Source organism: Drosophila navojoa, chromosome X (genome assembly GCF_054131105.1).
Source record: "Drosophila navojoa isolate 15081-1374.11 chromosome X, UAZ_NAV_1.0, whole genome shotgun sequence".
Classification (NCBI taxonomy): Eukaryota; Metazoa; Arthropoda; class Insecta; order Diptera; family Drosophilidae; genus Drosophila; species Drosophila navojoa.
Genome location: NC_142895.1, coordinates 379,173 through 401,903, shown reverse-complemented (window position 1 = coordinate 401,903; position 22,731 = coordinate 379,173). Strand labels below are relative to the sequence as shown.

The following is a 22,731-nucleotide window of genomic DNA, read 5'->3' as shown; positions in this document are numbered from 1 at the left end:
CTTATCGCACAGTTGCACAGTGTATATACGAAATGTATATATCGATAGGTTATCGTCAAAGCCACCACAATCAATCGGTAGTTCGCAGTGTTTTGTTTTTTAATGCTCATTGAAAAGTAATTTGCCAAATCAAACGCAAATGGAACGGTGACATAAATGAGTTACACAAATTAAAACGTGGCTATATAGACGAAAACGCGGCGCGTAGAAGAAATCAGTAGAATAGTGTAGCGAAAATAAGGAGATAAATTTCAACAGTCAAACAAAGACGCTGGCTAAAAGCATGAGTTGAAACTGGACAGGCCACACACACACATTTACACTCACACATACGCGCGCAAGCAAGCAAGCAAGCACACACAGTAAGAAAGAGCTTGTGCTAAAAAGGGAGAGAGATAGAGAAACAAAAAGATAATTTCAAGGCAACGCTGCGTAACGCAGGGGAAAGACAGAAACTTCAAATAAGGTGACAATTTGGACAACGGAGGCGGCGACGACAACGTCGACGACGACGACGACAACGACAATAATAATTGCTCTGGTCTGAACTGACGGTTAACGGAAGGAGCGCAACCACGTGTGTATGTGGATATATGCATAGATGTATGTGTGTGGATGCATATGTACGTATCTGTTGTTTGTGTGCTAACTGGATATTGCTGGGCTGCAATGCAATAGCAATAACTGTGACACCCGAGTCAACATAACAGCGATAAATAACGGGAGCGCATTTCATACTCATCTTCGCTAAAGCAGGGCAATACCAACAACAGCAAAAACAGCTGCGGACGCACCAACATCAACAGTTACGCCAACAACAACGTCAACAACATGAGCACAGTGTTTATTAACTCACGGAAGAGCCCGAATGTGCTAAAGAAACAAGGCACAGACCAATGGGTCAAACTAAATGTGGGTGGCACCTATTTTCTAACCACCAAAACAACGCTCTCCCGTGACCCCAATTCCTTTCTGTCGCGTCTTATACAAGAGGACTGCGATTTAATATCAGATCGGGTGAGTTCGCACACATAGTTGCACACACTGACACACACAACTACACGGGCATACAGCAAATCATGAATGAAGTTCAAGCTGTGTACTGTATGCACATTTTGGTAGGCAAAATAAGACAATACATACATACATATGTATATGTATGTACATTCATATACATATAAAAATATGTGTATCAAATGCATATTTATCATAACTCATATTTTATTGTTGGTCACATTTAATTATTATTTACTTTTATAATATTTTTGTTCGCAAAGAATTTTGAGAAAGTGGTCAAGGCTGTGTTATCGAACTTTCGGTGTATTTACACGCACACATATAACCATATACCGATATATGCGTGTGTGTGTGAATTGCATTTATAGCGGCCATTGCGCTCATAGCTGCTAGCTATATTATAATTGTCCAAAAATTGTAAGCCAAACACACGTATGTATGTGTACTCACATATGTATGTGCACACATATATACAAGCACACACAGTCAACCACACACCCACGCACACTAACAGCAGGCTCAACATGCAGTTTATTCTGCAAACAATTACAGTTCCAACAAGAACAACAACAACAAGAACAATAGCAACAGCAGCAGTGGCGGCAGCTAAAGCAGCAGCCAGGGCCATGCCGAACCGCAATCGTCGTCGTCCGTTTTTAGTGGATTGCACAGTTGAGCTGGCATCGTGTCGTGACACGAATAGTTCAATAGTTGCAAAAATGCGTAATCAAATAGAAATTTACATTTGAGTATTAGTGCTAAATCAGTAAAGATAAGATACGAATTTTCTATTTGCCACGCAAACAAAAACCAAATTTATTATTTTCTTTGTCGATTCGAATCGCAAATATAATAATTATACGAAAATGATTGTTATATACGTTTGTGCCTAAGCATATTGATTTAAGTATGCACGTGTCTTGTTTTTAAATAGATATGTAGACATATGTATGTATGTATGTATGTAATTATACGGTCGAAACAAATGATAAATTTGTTTACCTCACCATGTCCTACCCGAAGCCGATGTGCTATCTCTAGTTCTAGATTTCGGATTCGTGTTTGCATTCGTCTTTTACAAGGCTGCACTTGCATTGGCTGAGCTTTCTGTCACACACACGCACACAAACACTCATGCGAACGCCTTAGCTACATATGCATGCATGTGTGTGTGTGCATGTTGGTGTTGTATTCGAAACCAGTTTTTTGTTTTCCTTTCTGCTTTATTTCTATTTGTTGCTGTTGTTGTCCGAGTCCTTGGCTTGGTAGGGGGCGTGCGAGTGCGTATTTAGCGATTTGCTCTACAAATATCTCCCACATGTATGTAGACACGTTTTTAGCTACATAACATAAATATACATATATAGTATGTATGTACAATGTATATGCATACATATGTATATAAATAACTCTAACATAGTATGTATGTATGCATGAATGATATTTACGATTTTCCCAATTTTATAAACAAAAGCGATTCAAACCGTTTACTTATTATTAATGCCCAAATGTTTTCACTGCCGCTGCTTGCGTCGCTGACGGCGTCGCTGCTTACAGTGCTGTTCGTGCCTCTGCTCATGGCTCTCTTTAAATCTCAAAATCCGTCTCTACCTTTGAATTTATTTTTATGTCATCTTCGGCTCCTGTTTTTACGTTTGCCTTTGCATTTGTCTTTGCTTTTGTCTCTGCCTTTGGCTTTCTTTGTACTTCTAAATCAGCCTCAACGTTGGCCTATGTTTTATCCTTGTTGGGATGCTGCTTCTGCCTCTGCCCACGTCGCAGTCTCTGTCTCTGTCGCTGCTTTTGCTTATAGTTTTCAATAAAAAAGTTTGCTCGTTTGTTTATTTTTGTTTGATTGTTTTTATTCGCTCGCTTTTGTTATTGATTAAATTCTTGCCCCCATCCGCCGCCTTCGCTTCCGCCCCCACCCCAAAGCTCATGCCAAGGCAGCCCGAAGCTCAGTGCCCGCCAATTAAGGCACCCACATCTATACACATGACTTACATAAATATATATAGATGTATATGTCGTATATATGTATGTATGTCTATATCGGGTGAATCGGACAAATCGGGCAGTCGGGCTGGCACCTAGATGAACGGTTTGATGACTGTGTTTTGGGCTCTCTGACTCGTTTGATTGTGGCTGCTTAAATTGATGTAGAAACAGGTAAACATGCCTAGCTGAGCGGCTAGCAGGTACCCTGTATTCAATGTTGAGCTCAATCAATAAAATTCGACGCTTGCCAATATAAATATACTTATCTATAATGGGAAGCAACTTGATTGTTTATCGCTAACTATTTGTGTATGCATATATGTATGTATTTGCTTACTGTCGATCCCATGTAATCCTTATGAATATACATAAGTAAGAGTAGAATATACCCCATATGCATACACACATGTAATGGGTACACGAAATCAAAAATCACATAGCTCGCATACAGGCAGTCCAACTGACTGTCTCATTGTCTGTCTGTCTGTCAGTCTGTCTGTCTCTCTGTGTGTCTGTCTGGCAGCTCTTGTGTAAATCATTTACCATAATAAATGACTACAATGCATAGCGAAAGGCCATTACTGCATGTGAACGTATTGCTATATGAGTTGTCTGAATATTTCATGGCAGATCAACTATAAAACAAATACTATGGCCAAAGTCTGCTTGATTAGCGGATACCCCTTTAGTATTAAAGATTGATATGTGTGCACATACTGGATATACATGGTCGTTACACCTGCTGCATTGGTTCTGTCTGATTGGCTATTTGGATTTCCACTTTATAGGCTTTTACATATATGTGTTTAAGTAAATTTAGAAGATATTTGACTGATTGGTTTCTAATTTTTCTTTGCAGGATGAAACCGGCGCATATTTGATAGACAGAGATCCAAAGTATTTTGCGCCTGTGCTCAATTATTTACGCCATGGCAAACTCGTTTTGGACGGCGTCTCGGAGGAGGGTGTGCTGGAAGAGGCTGAGTTCTACAACGTGACGCAGCTGATTGCACTGCTGAAGGAGTGCATCAGCCATAGAGATCAGGTGAGTGCCTGTCTGTCTATCCTCCTCTCACTTCAAGTCAAATTCGCATTAATAATTTTTCGTTGCTTCAATTGCAGCGACCACATGCGGATAAGAAGCGCGTCTATCGCGTGCTGCAATGCCGCGAACAAGAATTAACACAGGTAATATCTTTGTCTTTCGGCCGTTGGACGGGTGTATAAAGTCTTTCTGTTCCTTCGTTATTGCAGATGATCTCCACGCTTTCGGATGGCTGGCGGTTTGAGCAGCTGATAAGCGTTGGCATACAATGCTCCAACTATGGGCCATTCGAAAATAATGAGTTCCTTTGCGTCGTCTCCAAAGAATGCGGCTCGACAGCAGGACGGGAATTGGAGCTGAATGATCGCGCCAAGGTTCTGCAGCAGAAGGGTTCGCGAATGTAAGCAAATGCAAAACAATTAGCGAGAGAAACCGAGAGATAGGCAGATAAACTATAGTTGCATATTTATGAGTACAGCTATAACTGAGTAGATCAATCAGGCCATTAGCTATGACACTGCTTAATTAACCATTTACCAGCTGATTAGCTGATAATGCTTACTATCTATTCGGGATTACCCGTAGATATTTGCACGGCGAAAAGCTTGATATGAATCAAAAGCAATTGAACAACTGATTAGCTAAATAGCTGATTAGGTGATTAGATTGGTATGCATCAACAGCAGCCCCACCGATTCTTGTAATGTTGTAATTCTCACATAAAAACTTACTCTACTTGCTCTGGGTTGATGTATGTAAGTGTCGTGTATGTGTATACGTATGTGTATGTCAGTAGAGTCAGCTTTGCCTTGTCTATGCATTACATTATATTGAAGTATTCAAATTCACAATGTGTTCGATTGAACGGGTAATCAAGAACAGCCACTGTTCAGTAATCTGTGAACCAAAAACTCAGTCGTCCATGAACGACTGATGATGATCTATACATAAGCTCTGTTATTCGCTTGTCTGATATGCTTCATTTCGATTTAATTGAAATGGGAGACAGTGACAGTTCTGACAACTGAACTGGTATAACAGTTGAAAAGTGTAAATATGAGCGAATTTACGAATTGACGACATGAAACTGGTTGAGCGTATCGAGCAGTTGAACAACTTCAGAATACTGAATAGAATTTGTTCCTCAAATGTAGGTTGTTAATCGAGTGGTACTAGCTCCAGAGAACTGATTCATCAATTCGAACCAACATTTGTCATTCAGTAAATATAACTTTTACTTGCAACTCAACACAGAAACAGAACACACACACTCATTCACGCACACATACACACAGAGGTTATTCAGAATAGATAGATATTTAGGTGACATGTTTAACTATATCTATAAAATGATTTCTTTATTACATCCAATTTATTGTTTGGCCACCAAATAATTGATGTTAACCTCTTTTTCTCTCTTTCTCTCTTTCTTCCACACGCTTTTTGTTTGCCTTCTCTCTCTGTTTAATTGCAGTCTTGGAATTTAAAGTGCTTATAGAGCATAGCATAGAGTGCGCATACCATCCAAAATATAACAAAATGTAACTCCCATCAGCAAACACACCAAGCCTAATTAATACAACAAAGACAAGCCACAAACATCATGAGCAACAACAATAACAGCAGTAGCAGCAGCAATAACAACCAAAATGTACTACGAATAAAACAAATGCAACACAATTTATGAAAGAGCCTACAGCAAAATAATTTAGCGAGATCCTTTCTGGCGGCAATGGGAGAAATAAAGTCAAAGTCATGCAGTCAATCAGTCGATCATTAACTACAATATATCATTCAATTCCAAGTCTTATTTGAGAGCAGTTGGATATGCACATCTAAATACAGTTCAATCACTTCTCAATCTTTTAATTTATCAGCCGAAACTAAGCGAAAATTCTCTTTGGCGCCATCAATTGCAGAGATAAGAAGCTAACAATCATTCAATTATTACTCAACAAAACCTTCAGTTTTTCAATCAGCCATTCACATCAATCAATTAAACTGTCCGCACACAAATGCAAATTCTCCTTGAGAGCTATTGGATAAACAGACAGAGTCAAGATAAATCCGCTTCAGCGTTACATCATGAATCACCCGTTACTTGACTCTTATGTAAGTCATTTTCATTTTTACGAAATTCTTTCAAACAACAAAATTTGTATTTGTTTTAATGATTGATTTATTTAATTCATTTATGCGCAATTCTGATTGAACTTTTTATTGTGAATTTTCTTTGTGACTGAAGTAATCGAAAGAAATTTTAGAAGAAAATTGATGGAACATCCCGGTCACAGTTCAAGCTCGAGCTGGTGCACACACATCATCAAGCTCTCTGCAATGGAAATTCACACACTAACACATACCGACACTAACACACTCATCGATGACTTTAATTTTGGCTTCCCTTTTGCCTTCCGCATTTGAAGAGTGCCTAAAATACGCTTAAAACCTGGAATCGAAAACTAAAACAAAGTTGATGAAGCTAAGCACAAATAACAGAAAAAACACCGCCAACATTTGCTTAAATTTAATGCATAAGTGAATAACAATATCTAGATAATATACATGTATATATATATATATACATATATATGTGGATCGGATGCAGGATCCAAAGAAACTAGAAACTAGTGAGCCACACAGCTGATGGATGGAAACACTTGAACATGAACACCAAATTCTCAAAATGCAATGTTATGTATGTATATATATGCAATAGAGGACTATACACACCATATATATGTATATATATACCTGTATGTATATATGTATATATATATACCAGTGCATCATCATCATCATTAGGAAATTTTGTATCTTCAAACTCAAAATTAGTTTACAATCAAAACTATGTAAGAACATTGCAGTCGACTGCATATCGCCCGTTCATGCTACAGAAGACCTATGAAATATATTGTGGGACTAGTAACACCAGCCTTAGATCTGTGGAAGCACAACAGAAGTCGCAACAGAAAAGCTTAAAGATCTCCATAGAAAGGTTTTTCGCTGACTTGTCACGTGCAAATCATACACATTAAGCTGTGGAAACGAGTATATCTATATATATATATTATAGACTTAGGCCTCAAAACAGCCAGATTCTTTTTCCAATTTTTGAACACTTGGGACAAGTTCCAGTTCATACTAGTTCACACAGCTCTTCTCTTTTTGAAATTTCAATGGGCATCCAGCCAAATTATTCTCTAATTCGAGTCCGATATTTTTCGATTTCACCGCATTCTGTTCAGTATAAACAATCTATTGGAGTTAGAAATTGATATCTATATATGTACTCGTGTAAACCTTATCTATAATCTGTGAGGCCCCTGAAATGGGTGAATTTGTTAAAGAAGCTTAGCACAAGTTTTCAATAGAGAAAGTAGTTGATATATACATAAATATATATTTGTATATATGCCTTGAAGGCACAGCAAATTGATATTCTGTTCATACTTTTATTTTATTTTATTTTTTTTGTTTTGTAATTTGAACGAGTATTGAGCAGTTGTTTACGCCCGACTGCAATGTTCTAAATTGCTTTCAAAGTATACATTTGACTATATATATATATATTTGTATGTATATATAGTTAAGCGTTCAATATGTTTAACTTTCTTTGAAACTCAGTTCGAGCTGCATTTACATATATATATATACATATATGCTAGATCGAAATGCAGTCCCCATTAACAACCTAGAGCTTTATTTAACTAGCAAAAAAACATGAAAAATAGGAAAAGGAAAAACCATTTTAATCACGACTGAATTTATGTGAATTTGCACTAAAAAAAAATAAGAAAAAAAAAAAACAAATGAAAAACAAACTAAAATAAATAATAATAACATGATATATATATATATATGTATGTATATATATTTGAATAATTAATAATTTTTAATAAAGAAGAAATGGGTAAAACATAATTTCGAAATGTCGAAAATCCAATTTTTTGTAAACATTTTGAATTATTATTAATATATATGTATATGATAGTTATAACCGGACTCGAGAAAAGCTTGGTGACACATATACATATGTATATGCATATGTATATATATAAATGTTTGGAAAATCAAAAATATATAGAGTTTGAAATGAAGTTAATTCAACAAACAATGCAATATGAGCGACATGTTCTTAGCTATATATGAATGTATTACACAAGCACACAGACATACACACGATGACACGTACATACACACACACACACCCACACACACACAGACAAAATGCATATGCTGGACTGTTCTCTCATTTTCATATGCATAGATTGACTACTCATTCAGACACACACACACACATATACTTGCACATACATATTTACATATGTAAATATATGTGTATGGCCAGGCATTGGCAAGCTTCACTGTACTTGCAACAACAACTATAACAATAACAACTTATATAATCATCAAGAGACGTCTATATGTAGCCATTGGCAGCAAATAAAAAAAAAAGAAACAACAAATATTTCAATAAATTAAATTTTTCTACAAAACTTAAAAAATTGTGTTTGTTTTTAACTATTTTAAGTCATTTTATCATTTAAGTATTACTCTAAAAAGTGTATTTAGAAAAACATTTAGTATGTTTAGGTTCGCTGAGAGTAAAAACTGAAGCTAAAGTTCCTTTAGCCACTCGTACAGCTCTGAAGCTTATAGCAGAACTTTGTTGTGAGTTGCGGTAAATCCTAGTCGAGTTATATCACAGAGGGCCTAGTCCTTGCTAAAGTTTGCGCTAAGCTTAATAAAAGCTTAAGGCGGGACCTTGGCGTAGGCTGTAGCTTTGCGCTTTAAGCTTTTCGAAACTTGTTCTCTAGCTTCAACCCAGTAGAGCTTCTAGTCAATAATACATCCAATTGCCCGCTGAAAGTTTAAGCGATTCATGAATTCTGATGCAAGTTGATATAGTAATATGATGTGTGTGTGTATATTGAGCTGTATTGAGTCGATAACAAAGCCCTATTCACAGGCTTATATTATTATTTATACTTTATTATAGTAATGCTTATGCTTAATCCAGAGAGATTGAATCCACTTACAAAGTACATCATTAGTCAAGCTGGTCAGATGGGTCGATCTTAATACAAAATACAAAATAAGTAACAACAAATTCTTCTAAAAAATATATAGCATTATCTTTGGGGAAAAATCCATTGTATGCATGTACATATATCCGTAAATAAATTCAATGAGAGCTAACGAATTCCATTAGAATCGTATTAAATGTTAAGTTAAGGCTGCCAAAGTTCAATTTCCTTCTGTATTTTCTTATTTACCAGCAGCAGAGCTTGTGTGGGGAGGACAGGAGCGGTAGGCGTGGCATATTGATTAGAATTTGAGCCATGGCAAACTTATGCAAAGTAAAAAGAGATGTTCAGAGTTGCGTGAGCTTCAAAGCTCATAAGATATTCATTGGCAAATGCACAAACAGTAGCGGCGTGTGTGTGTGTGTGTGTGTGCGTGTGTGACTCCAGATGGAATTGAGCGGACTTTAAGATTTGCAGCTACGCTAATAGTTCAATTAGTTGAGCTAGTTCAAATTTCTAAGCTAGATGCAGTCTATAAACAAGCTCAAATTGATAATTGAAAAGGAGATAAAGTTTGCATTACCCTAAATAGAGAGATAGAGAGAGAGAGAGAGAGACGGAGTAGTGCGTTGATCGCATTGAACTAGCTCAGTTGCTAATCTAACTGACTCGTTCAATTGAACTGTTTCGGAACGAAGCTAGCTTTCTAACTCTTCAGCATTCACTCACGCTCTATCGCGCGCCTCCCACGTTGTCAACTGAGGCTGGGGCGTAGGCATAGGCATAGACATAGGCATCGACAGTGGCAGAGGCAGAGGCAGAGGCGGAGGCAGCGACGTGTTTAGCACGTAGCACGCTGTTTGAAATGTTATTTCATACGCGATATTTGGCTGGCGGCAAATTCATGCACGCATATATCGATATGGCCACATTAAAATTTAACTGCGCCAACAACCCCAGCATCATGCTGCATGCTATATGCTACATGCTACATGCTACATTCTACATTCTACATGCTACTTGCGACATGCCCCACGCTACTGGCCACATGCCACCAGCCCAATTGCTCTGCTGCGCAACCACTAAAAACCGAGAGACCGAGCCGAGGCCATCGCCCAAAACACGTGCCCATTTATATTTATTCTAAACAAAGGAATAAAAACTTCTGTCGCCGCGCACATGAGGCCCGCGAACTGTTTTCTCTACGTGTGCGTGTGTGTGTGTGTGTGCGCGCGGCCAAACGACAGCAAAGTTTTTATATTTCCACATACCCTGCTGCTACTGGGAACTGGAACGAGAACATAGCCAAGTCCAGTCAAGTTGAGCTGCTTAGGGCAAAATTGAATTCAGCAGAAGTGTAGTCTCTCCATGTATATCTGCACCCATGATCCATATACTAATCGAGTATATCTCTCCAAGTCCAATTCCTACAGATAGCACAAGAATCCATATTGATCGATACCTGCTAAGCTTTCTATACTCTCTCCTACCTCATGGCATTTGGTGAAGCCGTGATGAATATGGAGATAATGTTGGTGATTTTTACTTGCGATAGAATAAACGAGAACTTAACTGCTTTGATAGCGAATATCAAATTGAAACCAAGATCTAGATTGTGTACTTAGTTGAACTTAAACTGGTACAGAGAGAAGTCAGCATAACAAAGACTATACCTAGATAATTAGATTAGAGCATTCATAAATGCGGTGCAGAGCAGAGGGCATCCAAAGGTCTGCCCCGTGTGCAGCTAGGGCATTGGTAACTTCCTTTTTATTTGCAGAGACGTCCGATGCTTCGGCATACGGCAATTCGCGTTTGGCCGTTAAGGACATTAGTGCGTTTCGCTTTCATTGTGCAGTTCAGGTGAAGCTGATGCCGAAGTCGCCGAGTTGTTCTGGACCCTGGGGGACGGCTCGTAAAGCGCAGCACGCAGCGCGCCTAAGCGAAATTTCATTGGTTTTTATGGTAACGATGCTGCGTTGACTACCCCAAGCCTAAGCCCCCAACCCCAATCAAGAAATAAACCAGCCTAACCATTCAATCTACAAACACTCCTTCCGTATATTTTTTGAATCTGTACTCGCACTGGCATTTCTCTTTCTCGAGGTGTCAAATCGGTTAGACTAGATCTTCACTCTGATTTCTTGTTTCTAGTTATGTAGCTTCATCATAGCTAAACACGGGCAGGGTTCCCCTTCGTGTCTTGGTAAAGTTGCTAAATTGTCTTGCTCCATTGGCTTTCATCGAACCTAGATTCATACCAGTTATTGACCGGGATACGTTCTTGGCTTGGAATCTCGATTCCTTTTAATTCAAATGCTCTCCATTATCCTCTATCTTTCCGTAGAGATTCCTTGGTTTCTCATTAATTTTCTTTAAATCACATCAAGGTTAAAAGAGTTCTCGCTTTAGTATACTTCCTTTAAAATACCTTCTTGCTTGCCCCTCTGCTGTTTCTTCTCATGGTCCAGTACTCACTAATCTGGTTCCCGAACTTTCCCTTCGCTGTTTGGTTGCGTTTTCCGATCTGCCAGCGACGCAGTTGAACCTAGAGCCGTCTTCGTCCCGCAATTCCCGTTCGCATTTCCCTTTTCTGGAGCTGCTTTCACTTTTCGCGCCCGGCCAAGAAGCCGTCTCGGGGTGGCATTGCTCAAGTGCTTGCCCCAGCAGCAGCGCGCTGCCACTTCAGCTGGAGCTGCAGCCGCAGCCTCTGCACATGCAGCTTCAGCCTTCGCCGTGGCTTGGAGTCATCTTTGCACCTTCCACGCTGCAGTCGACATTGGCATTGGCACTGTCTGCAGCGGGACTTGCAACCCCTGTTAAACGGATGCAAGCAACTCGAGCAACGGTTGCACCACCGACGCACCACCAACCACTTAAACTTTTGAATAGTGGAAAAAGTGCACTCAAGCAGGGTCTCTGCTTGGATTCATGTGCCAGCCACCCCCATGTTTCACTTTCATTTTGGCGAGGCCAGGCGAGTCAGTTGGGGAGATGCATGGGGGAAGGGGGCGACGGATGGGGAGTGGGGAATGGGGGTGGGGGATATGCAAGCGAGTCTCTCGTCGTCACTTTTTTGCACCTGCCACCCAGCTGGGGGTTGCTTGCAACTAAATCTGGGGGCAAGCGGCAATGATTCTATGTCAACATGACAAGAGGCGACAGCCGCATCGTCGTCGTCGACATTCTAATGCATGCGGCGCATGTGGCCTGTGCCATGTGGCATGAAGCATGTGGCATGAAGCATGCTGCACCAGTGGGTGGTCGACTTGAAAAAAGGGGTTGCGTCTCGGCTGAGGGGCTAGACAAGCGTCTGGCTGCGTTTTGTCTCGTGTCTGTCTAGTGCATCTAACTTGTGATTCCCCCACTACCCACACCTCACACCCATGCCCCAACTCGTTCTGTGTATGAGTGGGCTTTTGTGCAAGCTCAAGTGCATGTCGCCAACGCCGTGTTAAGTGCGTCGAAACAAAGCAAAGCGTCTGTTGTCTTTGTGTGTGTGCTCGTGTGCGTGTGTGTGTAGGTGTGCTGGTGTGTGTTGGTCTGTGCTCTGTGCCATCTGCCTTCGGGGCTGTTTGCCACGTTTTGTGCCAGAGAGATTTCTATGCAATTTAACCCCATTTTTCCGCGTGCGTATGTACGTGGCATGCAACTAAACACCAGACTCGACTCTCGCTCAGCCGTGCAGTCGCCCCACCGAGATTAGACACATAACTAATATATACCAAGCTGGCTGCCCTTCTTACTCTACCCACCCACCCATTCATCCATCCATCCATCTGTCCATTCTCTTGTACCTCTGTTAGACGCTCATTCCCTTACCTCCTCAATATCTCTGTCCACTCCAGGCCTTTAGCTGCATTCGAATTGCAACTTTGCAACTCTCTCTCTTTATCTATTTGTTTAATTATTTAGTAAATATACATGTATTTATTTCAGTGAGCTAGTTCTTCAATCATTAAATGTAAATGGTTCTTCAAATAGAACAAGAAGAGGAAATTTATCAAGAGAAATGAATACAAAGAACACATACAGTTTAGTAAACTGGTTCTTTTCCTCTCCTCTTAAAATAGGAAAAGAAAGCATCAGTGAACTAGTTCAGACATCTAAGCTATTACAAATATGAGCCAATTCCGCGAGCTCTTCAAATTGAGGAGAGGAAGGCATGAGCTAATTTTTTAAAATTAAGTAAATGATATCTTCAAATGGAAAGTGACGAAGAATGTTCTGGGTATTACCTGGGCTTTCTCTAAATAGAATGTAAAGCTCTATCTGCGAGTGAAAAGCTAAAAATATCAATTAGAAATGAAGAGGAAGAGGAGCGCATGAGCTTAGGAAATTTGTGTGAGGGGCATGGAGACAGCTGGAGATGTGGCTAATGAATGCCAAGGCCCACACACACGTGAAGGAGGCGGCTGGCTGACAAGCTGAGCCATAAGTCATAAGAGTCGGCGAAATAGAAATGGGGAAAAGAAAAATGCGAAGTGGGAAATGGGACGTGGGGAAGCGCGCACAAAGAAATATTTGTCAATGCAACGAAATGGAAAGTTTGAGGTGGCACGGCTATTGAAATAAGCAGCCGAGACGCAGAAACAACAAACAAGCCCGAGCAGGTGGGGGAGCGCGTGCAACCAGAGGGAGCTAGACGAAGAATGGGGCGGCTGCTGAATAGAAAAAAAAAAAAAACGTAGAAGAAGAAACTGGAATCGAGGATGTGCGTGCATGTTGTAAAAGTGAAATGAAGTGATGAAGGCGAACTGAAGATGGAGCAGGGGACGGCAGCAGCAAGAGCTGAGCAAGGAGATGAAGTTGCAGAGACGCTTTTGTTCTGACCTGTTTTTCTTTTTTTTTGATTCCTTTTCATTTTGTTTTTTATTTTGTACTTGTGCATGTGTCAAATTCCCGTTTTTTTCGAAAAACTGAGATTGAGGGAGGAGACGGTGCTGCACTTGAACTACGTTAAATAGAGAGGAGCATAGAGTGTGCGGGGTGGAGAGTGGGAAAGATGGAAGGCAAGGGGTTAGCACGTAAGTTGGCAAGAGGAAAGAAGACGCATGGAGTGAGAGAGAGGGAAGGTACGCAAGCTAGAGTAAAGGGTTAAGATAGGAAGAGAGAAAGACAGACAGAGAGCGGGAATCATGCATGTAAGTTGGCACTGCAAACACACACACACACACACACACACACGTATATATATATATATGCGCTTATTTCTTTGACAAGGGCAGCTGCGCTATTAAGGGATGCAAAATGCAAGTGATTGCAATGTCGTTAGGGGTTTCTCTACTTTAGATGCAAGGAGTGGGCAGCTGTAGGCCGAGGGCGTTAAGAGGGGGATAAATGATGCCTCTAATGATGTGCTCCCCATGTACAGATGCTTCTGCTCCTTCTCCTACTCCTGCTGCTTAGGCAAACAAACAGTGAGAAAGCAAAGTGGAGAGCACGAGTTTTGTTATTTTTGCGCCTCGAAGTATGCAACGTTTTATTTGCATATTCATATTGTAAAGCACCAACACATCTAAATACTAACATGTGTGTGTGTGTGTGTGCGTGTCTGTATGTGTATCTATGTACAGTTTACACCAAATCTTGCTGCGTAATGAGCTTTGAGCAGTTCAAGTAAAGGATTCGGCATCTCTCGCTGGGGTCAACCCTGTTTTTTGGATCCATTTGCAATGTACATACACATGTACATGTGCATATGTATTTATGTTCACATATGTAGTAACCTCAACTCCTCTTTTTTGTTTTTGGTCTCATTGTTTAGTGGGTTCTCGTTTTTGTTTTGTTGTCTTTTATTTTAATTTTTTTTGGGAGTTTTCATTAGAAACTTTTTTTTTTTTTGCGCCAACATCATTTTCTGAAAATGTCAAAACAAAAAGGGTTCACACACACCAGCACACACTTATAGAGATACGCACACACACATGCATACACTCACATAGAGATAAGCACGCTCGCAGATTTAGATATTTTAGACATGCGTGTGCACTTCCGTTCTCGTTTCCACACACACACATATACACATACACAGAGACCCACGCGCACATCCAGCATCGCTGTGGGTCTGTTTCTGACAAGCCCCTGCCTGGCGCCACACCCCGCGGCCCCGCTAACTAAACATGCTTAATTAGAAAGTAGCCGCGGCGACTGCGACTCGCCGTCTCATTTTTCACTGACCAGCACACATTAGAGCTGACTCATTGCCGGCCTCCGACGATGGAGCAAATGAACCGGAGTTAGTTCAGCGTTGATCAGAATAAAGGCGCTATATAGGATCATTCGTGATCGACTCAGTGTTCAAATGAACTGTTTAATTGCACGGCCTGAACGAGTTGATCAATCTGATATTTGATTAGCTCATTGCATTTGCTGCTCACTAAGAGCAAGTGCAAGCAGTAAGATAATGTGGACTGTTGGAACTACCTGATCATAGTGAACTAGCTCGTCAACTGTACCTACAGTTCTCATTAAGCTAGTTCACAAAGTCCAACATAGTCTGTTACGCAGCTAGCTCCTTGAACTAGTTCATACTTTCAACCTTTCCTAATTAACACATTGAACTAATTCAAATTGCAAATTGAACTATTATTGCCAGACCTAACTGAACATCTGAACCACCCAACCACCCAATCGCACAGCCAGCCACTAAATGTAGCGGACGCCAGCGCAGATCCTTGCAGAGACCCCAGTAGCTCCCCGCCCTTCCTTCCTGCGCGGCCCGCCCCATGCCCTCCCCCGCCTCAGCTGAGATGACAACATTTTCGGGTTAGCTGCGCGTCGCAGTTTGTCTCAGTTTGCGTTGATGGGTTCGAACCGCCGCTGCTCCTGCCTCTTTGGGGTAGGGCAGGAGCAAGGGGGACTGCTCATTATGTGGAGCGTGGGCTCTGGCTGCGGCTGTGGCTGCCGTTGCGGCTGTGGCTGTGACTCGCATTTGGGGCGCATTCGCGTCCGCCACGCACATATGAATTTGTTGAATTAATCACTTGGGTTTTGGGCCTTGCTCCCTTTTTTTTCGGTTGCTTTTGGACTCAGTTTTAGCCTGGCCAACACCCACACACCTACACACCCACACACCCATACACCCAACCATACACACACACGCACACACACATTGACATGGGCATCGCTCTAGGCATATTTGGCGAGTCCTCCTCTTCCGCTTCTACATTATGCAGCGATCGATAAAAAGTTTTACCAAACCTCCAGTCGAGCCGCTCGACATGTGAAATGTGTGAAATGCGCGCATTAAATAAAAAACGCCAAAAAACGAGTAAAAAGTGAAAAAGTAAAAAATGGAAAATGGCAACAAAAAAAAAAACAACAAACATAAAGCGAACTGAAACCAATTTAAAAAGGGGTATCTACCCCAAAAGCCTAGCTAGGGTAGCATTTTTATACATACATTGTAATGCCGACTTTTAAATCGCCACGAAAGGTGTAGCAAACCCGCCTCCGCGTCAACACCCACTGCCCGCCGCCCGCCGCCCACTGCCCGCTGCTCAGTGGCCACTGCAGTGGTCAGTGCCCCGCCCTCTCGTTAGGCAATCGGTGCGCGGGCATGTTTTAGATAAGGTAAATAACTGCGATTGTTTGGAATTTTAATGTAAATGTTTTTATGCCACATCCACAGCCATTTCCATGTACATGCTCGCGTCCTTAACCGTGTCCGTGTGCCCGCGGATCAGCGGGCTTTCACGATTCCTAAATGGAAACTGTGACCACTTCCGCTCACCTGCCGCAGCATTAGCTAAATGTATATACATACATATATTGTATTAGATATGTACAAGTACAATGCACGCATGTGTTACATGTACACAAAGATACATACTTATGTACATGTGGACATAATCCTACATAGATGTGAAGCAGAGTGGGACCAGCCTCTACCCATATATTCCGTCTATGGCATTCACAAGTCGTCTTGGGCAGTTCACTTTCCTTTATAATATGTATGCATATACATACTCCTACACATTCACATACATATATACATATACATCCTTCCGAGTTGCTTCATCTCGTTAACTTGAACATTTCTTGCTTTGCCAGAGATCAGTCAACAGATCTGATCAGATAATTGGGATTGGATTGAATGATAAGACGAATGTATCACAAGCTGACTGTATCACATAAGCTGATCCTCGCTCTGAAATGCGACCTCTTTTTTAACAGCTCATGTTCATGTGCTATGTATAGACTCTAAATGCTTTACTCATGTCCTCGATCTTGTACTCGATCGTCTTGTCGATGGCCATGCTTGAAGTTGCACATCTTGAGTTGCACATGAGAATTTACTTTATTCCTTGTCTATGATGCTCCTTTCCTTCTCCTTTTCAAGTCATGTTAATTTGTTCTGCGAGAGTATTGGGCAGTGAAATGCCTTCCATTGGAAGTGTTGCTAACTCTTTTGTTGCCATTAGATTTGTCGGGCTACTGAAGGGAACCGGAACTAGTTCGTGCAGCAACATGCAATTTAATAATTTGGTGCATTTCATTTATTATGATTTTTTAATTATATTTGCCAAAGGGGGCCATGAAAGCAATTTGAGCATAACTGAGAGCTAAAATGAAGATAAAAGAAGTAACTAAAAATCAAAGGCGCTGATAGGTCTGTGTGTGTGTGTGTGTGTATGTGTCCGTGTGATGGGTGTGTGTGTGTGTGTGTAGCCGAATTTGAAACTCAACTGCATTTGTCTTTGAGCTTGTCGTCTGTCAACAGGAAAAAAAGAGATGAAAAAGGCAGAAAAGTTAACATAAGCAAACCGCAAATGCAGACACACACACGCACACACATAGACACACACACACATACACACAGAGAGCTCTCACTCGAAAAGCCTTGCGGAAGTGCAATTGCAATTGCAACGGCGCTCACAAAGCATTCTAACATGATTTTAATTACAAGCCCCAAACTTGTGTCACACAAAACAACTTTGGCCACCCCCCAGTGCGGCAGATAAAGCGTCGAGCCCAAGCTGGAGCCTTGCCGAGCGGGCATGCGCGACTGCCCAATGCACGTGCACAGAAACCGAAAGGAGGAAGAGAACTCATGCAATTCTCAAATGGGCCACGCCTCAAGAGGCGTAGTCGAGCGCAATTAGAGTGAGGTGCCGAGGCAAGACACAGAGACGTTGTGTGAAACGAATATGCTCGCTTGTGGCACATGGGGCGGCAGCATGGAAAAAAGCAGCAACTGAAACGGAAACAGAAACAAAGCGAAACGTGTGAAGTCCTCAAATCGCTCGCAGCGAGTTGAAGCTGACAAAATGTTTCGCACTTTTTATTTTTTTTTTATTTTTCGCCAGCCTCATTTCATTGTGGCCTTGTGGCAGTTGCAGTTGGTGCTGCTCTCCCTCCTCCTCCTGCTTCTTCTGCTGTTGGTGCTGCTCCTCTCCTCTGTTGGTCCACTGCAAAGGCAACCGGCACACAGCCCTGGAAGGTACCCAGCCCAGCCCCCCCACACAGAGCAGAGTAAAGTTCTTCTGTGCACTCCCCATGCTTTGCCTCGTGGAAAGTCTGCCGGCCTTTTGCAGGAGTCAGCTCTTCGACTTGAGCCTAGCCCAACTTTTAATCTAATCATCATATGCATATCTAGTGCAAGGGAAGAGCTAATAATCATGGTGGTATATCAGTCTCAGGAGGCAAAATGCTTGAGAGCTAATGCCACAAAGTATAGATTTATATCATATATCATATCATATTCAAACCCAAAAAGACTCTCGAAACCAACAATTAGGGGATATGGTCTCCGACAGGTGATAGGCCTTAGCTCGCATAGCTCAACTCATAAAATCAACTTATGTAGATCATCTTTGTAGGCAAATCGGTGGGCTTCAAAGTTATGGTAATGCTTCAGAGTCTCAGATGAGCTACCGAGCTAAATGAACTAGTGCATAAAGTAAACTATAGAATTCACTCGTTCTCAATGATTGAACGAGTTTTTCGAATCATCGAATTGAATGAGTTAAAAATGAAAATAGTAAACTAAAATGAATTAGATCTTTAAAACTAATATGGTATGAAATAATTGAGCTATAACATTCATTTGCTTGTGATATATTGTTTCGCTGGCATATGGAACTAGCTCTTATTAGCTCTTCATATTGGGTTACCTCATGGAATTGTGCGTACCAAATGTAACTAGTTCTGGAATCTAAGTGAACTCAAACGAATTAGAAATGTTCAACTGGTGTATTTGCTCTTCAGATTAGCTTAATTAAACTAGTTCAAAGCCAATATCATTTTCAGTTTTACTATGAAGACATACTATATGTATATATACAGTCTGTACAGTCTCTTCCAGCTATTCAGATCTAAGGTGATTTTGTGGATATTATGCAACAATTAAATTTAGCACAGAACTGGAGCGCAATGGCAGTGGGAAACGCCGAGAAAACGCTGTAAAAATTTTAAGCGTTTCATTTTCTGTTGTTGTCTCTTTCTCTCCCTCTCTCTTGAGTATGCCGCCAGAGGGCGCTTATACTTTTAATAGGCCTATGGAAAGGTTGGGTGAAAAGGCTGGTTGAAAATGTTGGGAGTAATGCGGGCTCTGCGTTATATTATTTTGACAACTTTTTGTTGGTTCAGTGCAAAAAAAAAAAGAAAAAAAGAAAAAGAGATGACGAAGAAGGCACATATATACAGCAGCGAGTACATACGGCAAATGTGCTATATGTATATATATACGTACATATGCGTGTGGGTGGTTGGGTGCTTGCGACACACACGCACACGCACACACATACACATCATTGGTGGCATGTGCATAATCAAGCCGATAGGCGGCATAGGCCCGAAATCGAAAGCCGAAAACTGCAGCCAGAACGAACGAGAACGAGACTGGGCAGCGACAGCGGCGAATGGGGAGGCAGGGGAAGGAACAGCTGGAGTAGGAGTAGTAGTAGGATAAGGAAGAGGGGGAGCAGACGTAGAATGATGACGGCGAATGCGCAGCTATAGCCGCCTGGAATAGTGTCCGAAAGTGCGTTGCAAATGAGCAAAAAAAGGCCACGCCCGGCTCTGCTGGCCCATGTCCTGGCAGCAGCGACTGCAGTTGATGTTGACGTTGTTGTTGTTGTTATTTTTGTTGTTATTGCTGGCATAGGCCGTGTATGTGAACGTGTTGCTGCGTTACCTTTCTGCCTGCCTGCCTGCCTGCCTGCCAGCTAGCCAGTCAGCCAGCGTTACTCCTTTATTTGGTGTGCCCGTTCAATGAGTGCTCAGGAGAGTATATTGGCTTCGCTGTAATGCACATCTGTCCGTCCGACTATTAAAACTATAGAGCTGCGAAACTTGGAGAAGTATACAATGGCCGTAAGATCAGGGCTTTCACTGTCATAAGGGCAATAGAATTTCAAACATTGCTGAAGGCTCAACAGCCATACATATGTAAGCTAATGGCGTAGTATTACCCATAGGAAACCTGGGAAAATGCAATATTATCTGCTCAACTGTTACCAAAAAGAACGGTTTGAGCATGCATTGTGCAGTTAGCTACGTCCGACTGCAACGTGCAACTTGTTTCCTTTAGTCTTCTCGGTTTTTTTGCCTGCAAAATTTTAATGGATTTTTTTTTGTTTTTATGTCGGGTTTTACTTTATGCACATGGATTCTCTTTTTTTATATATATATATTTTTTGGTTGATTTTTGATGTTTTTTTGTTTTCTGCTTGTCTCATCATGATGAGCATTCCCATCTCTCTCTTCTTCCTCTTTTTTTGTATTCAAGCAGATAATTACATTTAAATAAAATAAAAATTTCATGTGGCGCTAGGTAGAGTCAGCCATATAGACATACATATATATGTATATATACGTATATATATGTGTATAAATATCTATATAGTAGTCATAGCCAGAGCCCACTCACCCTTTGCCTATTTTCCAGCTGCACCCGCACTTTCTGGGCGCTGTGAAGCTGCCCGTTGGCCTCGTAGACGTTTTGTTTGGTTTTTGTTGGCATGTTATTATACCCTGGGTAAGTGAAAAGATTGGGCGTATTGGGTTTTATCGCAGCTGTATGTCAAAAGTTGAACACATTTGAAGATTCATTCAAGATAGCTGACGTGGACTGCCTCGATCTGCTCCATTCTACGGTATGTCTGTCTCTCTGTAGATACTATATATAACTATATATCTAAGACACTAGAAACGTCCACTAACTCAATGCAACTCGTTTGCCTGATATCCTTTTAGAAGGATACTTTTCGAAATATATTTCGAAATATAACTTAAATACTCGATGGTGATCAATTTCTCAAAATGAATCCAGACCTTAGGCATATTTTAGACACTGAACCAATTCCGTTCACGCACGAGGATAAATTTCTTGGGCAGACTTTCGAGACATAGTCTGGGTATCTATTAGTCAGCCAGCCCCGCCTAGAGCACACCTACTTGTTTCATAATTCATTTCATTGCGTTGTTTGACTTACGCCCAGAACTGCAACTGGAGCTGGAGCAGGAGCTGTAGCCTAGCTGCAGCATTTGCTTGTTGTGTTGTCACAGTGCCGCAAATTGCGCCGCATTTGTCTGCTCTTTAGGCTGGCTCATCTGACCATGCCAGCTGCACCAATATACAAGTCATTCGCCCCAACTCCTCTCCCTCACTCACCCTCTCTCTGTATCTCTCACCTCATTCTCTCGCTGCCCCTCTCGTTCTCTGTTTACCAACTGCAGTCAAGTTGCCGTTGTTAATGCTAATTGCCAGGTTTCTACGGCTTCTGCAGAGTCGCTCGTTATGTCCCCTCGAGTGTTGGCCGCTCTTTGGGGTCATTTCTGATTCTAAAAGTGTTGCAGTCCAAATATTAAAAATAAGTATATGTATATATATAACATTTGGACAATACATATAAATCTGTTAATTTTCTTCATCTTCTTTTGCTATTCTGCAAAAATCAAGCGAGAGCTTGAAATATTCTTGTAAGCAATCTTTCGATTGTTCGTGTAGCTAATTCCACTTGCAAATAGATTCTCGATTCGTTTTTGATTCTCCATTATGTATTCATATATGCTTTGCTTGGCATACAGAATATGTACGTTAAATGGAATAGGACATTGGAATCATAATTGGGAACTAGCCCAATTAACAGGGTACTTTAATTGACCTGACTTGATGAAATATTGAACTACTAATATTAGACTTACTGACTTTTCATCAACTTGAAATAGCTCTTAGTGTAGAACTAGTTTCTCTGCTTGCAGTAGTTCAATACGCAGTTGTTCACACACTAGCTCATTGAGCCGAACTAGTCTCTTAAATTAAACCTGACGATATTTAACTAGCACATGGAGCGATTCGGCTATTTCACCAAATTCGAGCAGTTATCTAGTTAAATAAATTTAACCATGCTTCAACTCAAATTCAACCGTAATCGAGTATAAAGAATCAATCGTAATTAAGCTCTAGGTGTAAGCGCTTAGGTAGGAAATTCGTCGCGCTCCGATTAAATATGTACCACAACCAAATGGCATGTCGCTCACGAAAGCAAAGAGATAAATATCACCGAGACGATGTGCTTTGGCTCTACCATTGCCGCCCTTGCACTGGTTGAGCAATTGTTGTCAAATACAACTCTACTTCACTGCTAAAAACAGTAATTAATGCATATAAATAAAGTGGCTCACTGGGCGTAT

At 41.1% G+C, this 22,731-nt stretch overlaps 1 protein-coding gene across 1 annotated transcript; it reads left to right on the top strand.

Annotated features, from left to right (window-relative positions):
- Positions 1-43: 43 nt before the first annotated feature.
- On the top strand, positions 44-7,880 carry inc (BTB/POZ domain-containing protein inc). Its single transcript, XM_018110062.3, has 6 exons — positions 44-1,017; positions 3,875-4,060; positions 4,138-4,203; positions 4,270-4,460; positions 5,535-6,172; positions 6,306-7,880. Exons 1-5 carry the CDS (start codon positions 832-834, stop codon positions 5,545-5,547), a joined length of 642 nt encoding a protein of 213 aa, XP_017965551.1. The 5' UTR covers positions 44-831; the 3' UTR covers positions 5,548-6,172; positions 6,306-7,880.
- The last annotated feature ends 14,851 nt before the right edge of the window (positions 7,881-22,731 follow it).

What these genes read in the sequence shown, in the direction of transcription:
- inc (XM_018110062.3), top strand. Translation starts at nt 832, where the DNA reads ATGAGCACAGTGTTTATTAACTCACGGAAGAGCCCGAATGTGCTAAAG. An exon ending in GCATCAGCCATAGAGATCAG is followed by an intron (nt 4,061 to 4,137) that starts GTGAGTGCCTGT and finishes CTTCAATTGCAG; the next exon opens with CGACCACATGCGGATAAGAA. An exon ending in GCGAACAAGAATTAACACAG is followed by an intron (nt 4,204 to 4,269) that starts GTAATATCTTTG and finishes TCGTTATTGCAG; the next exon opens with ATGATCTCCACGCTTTCGGA.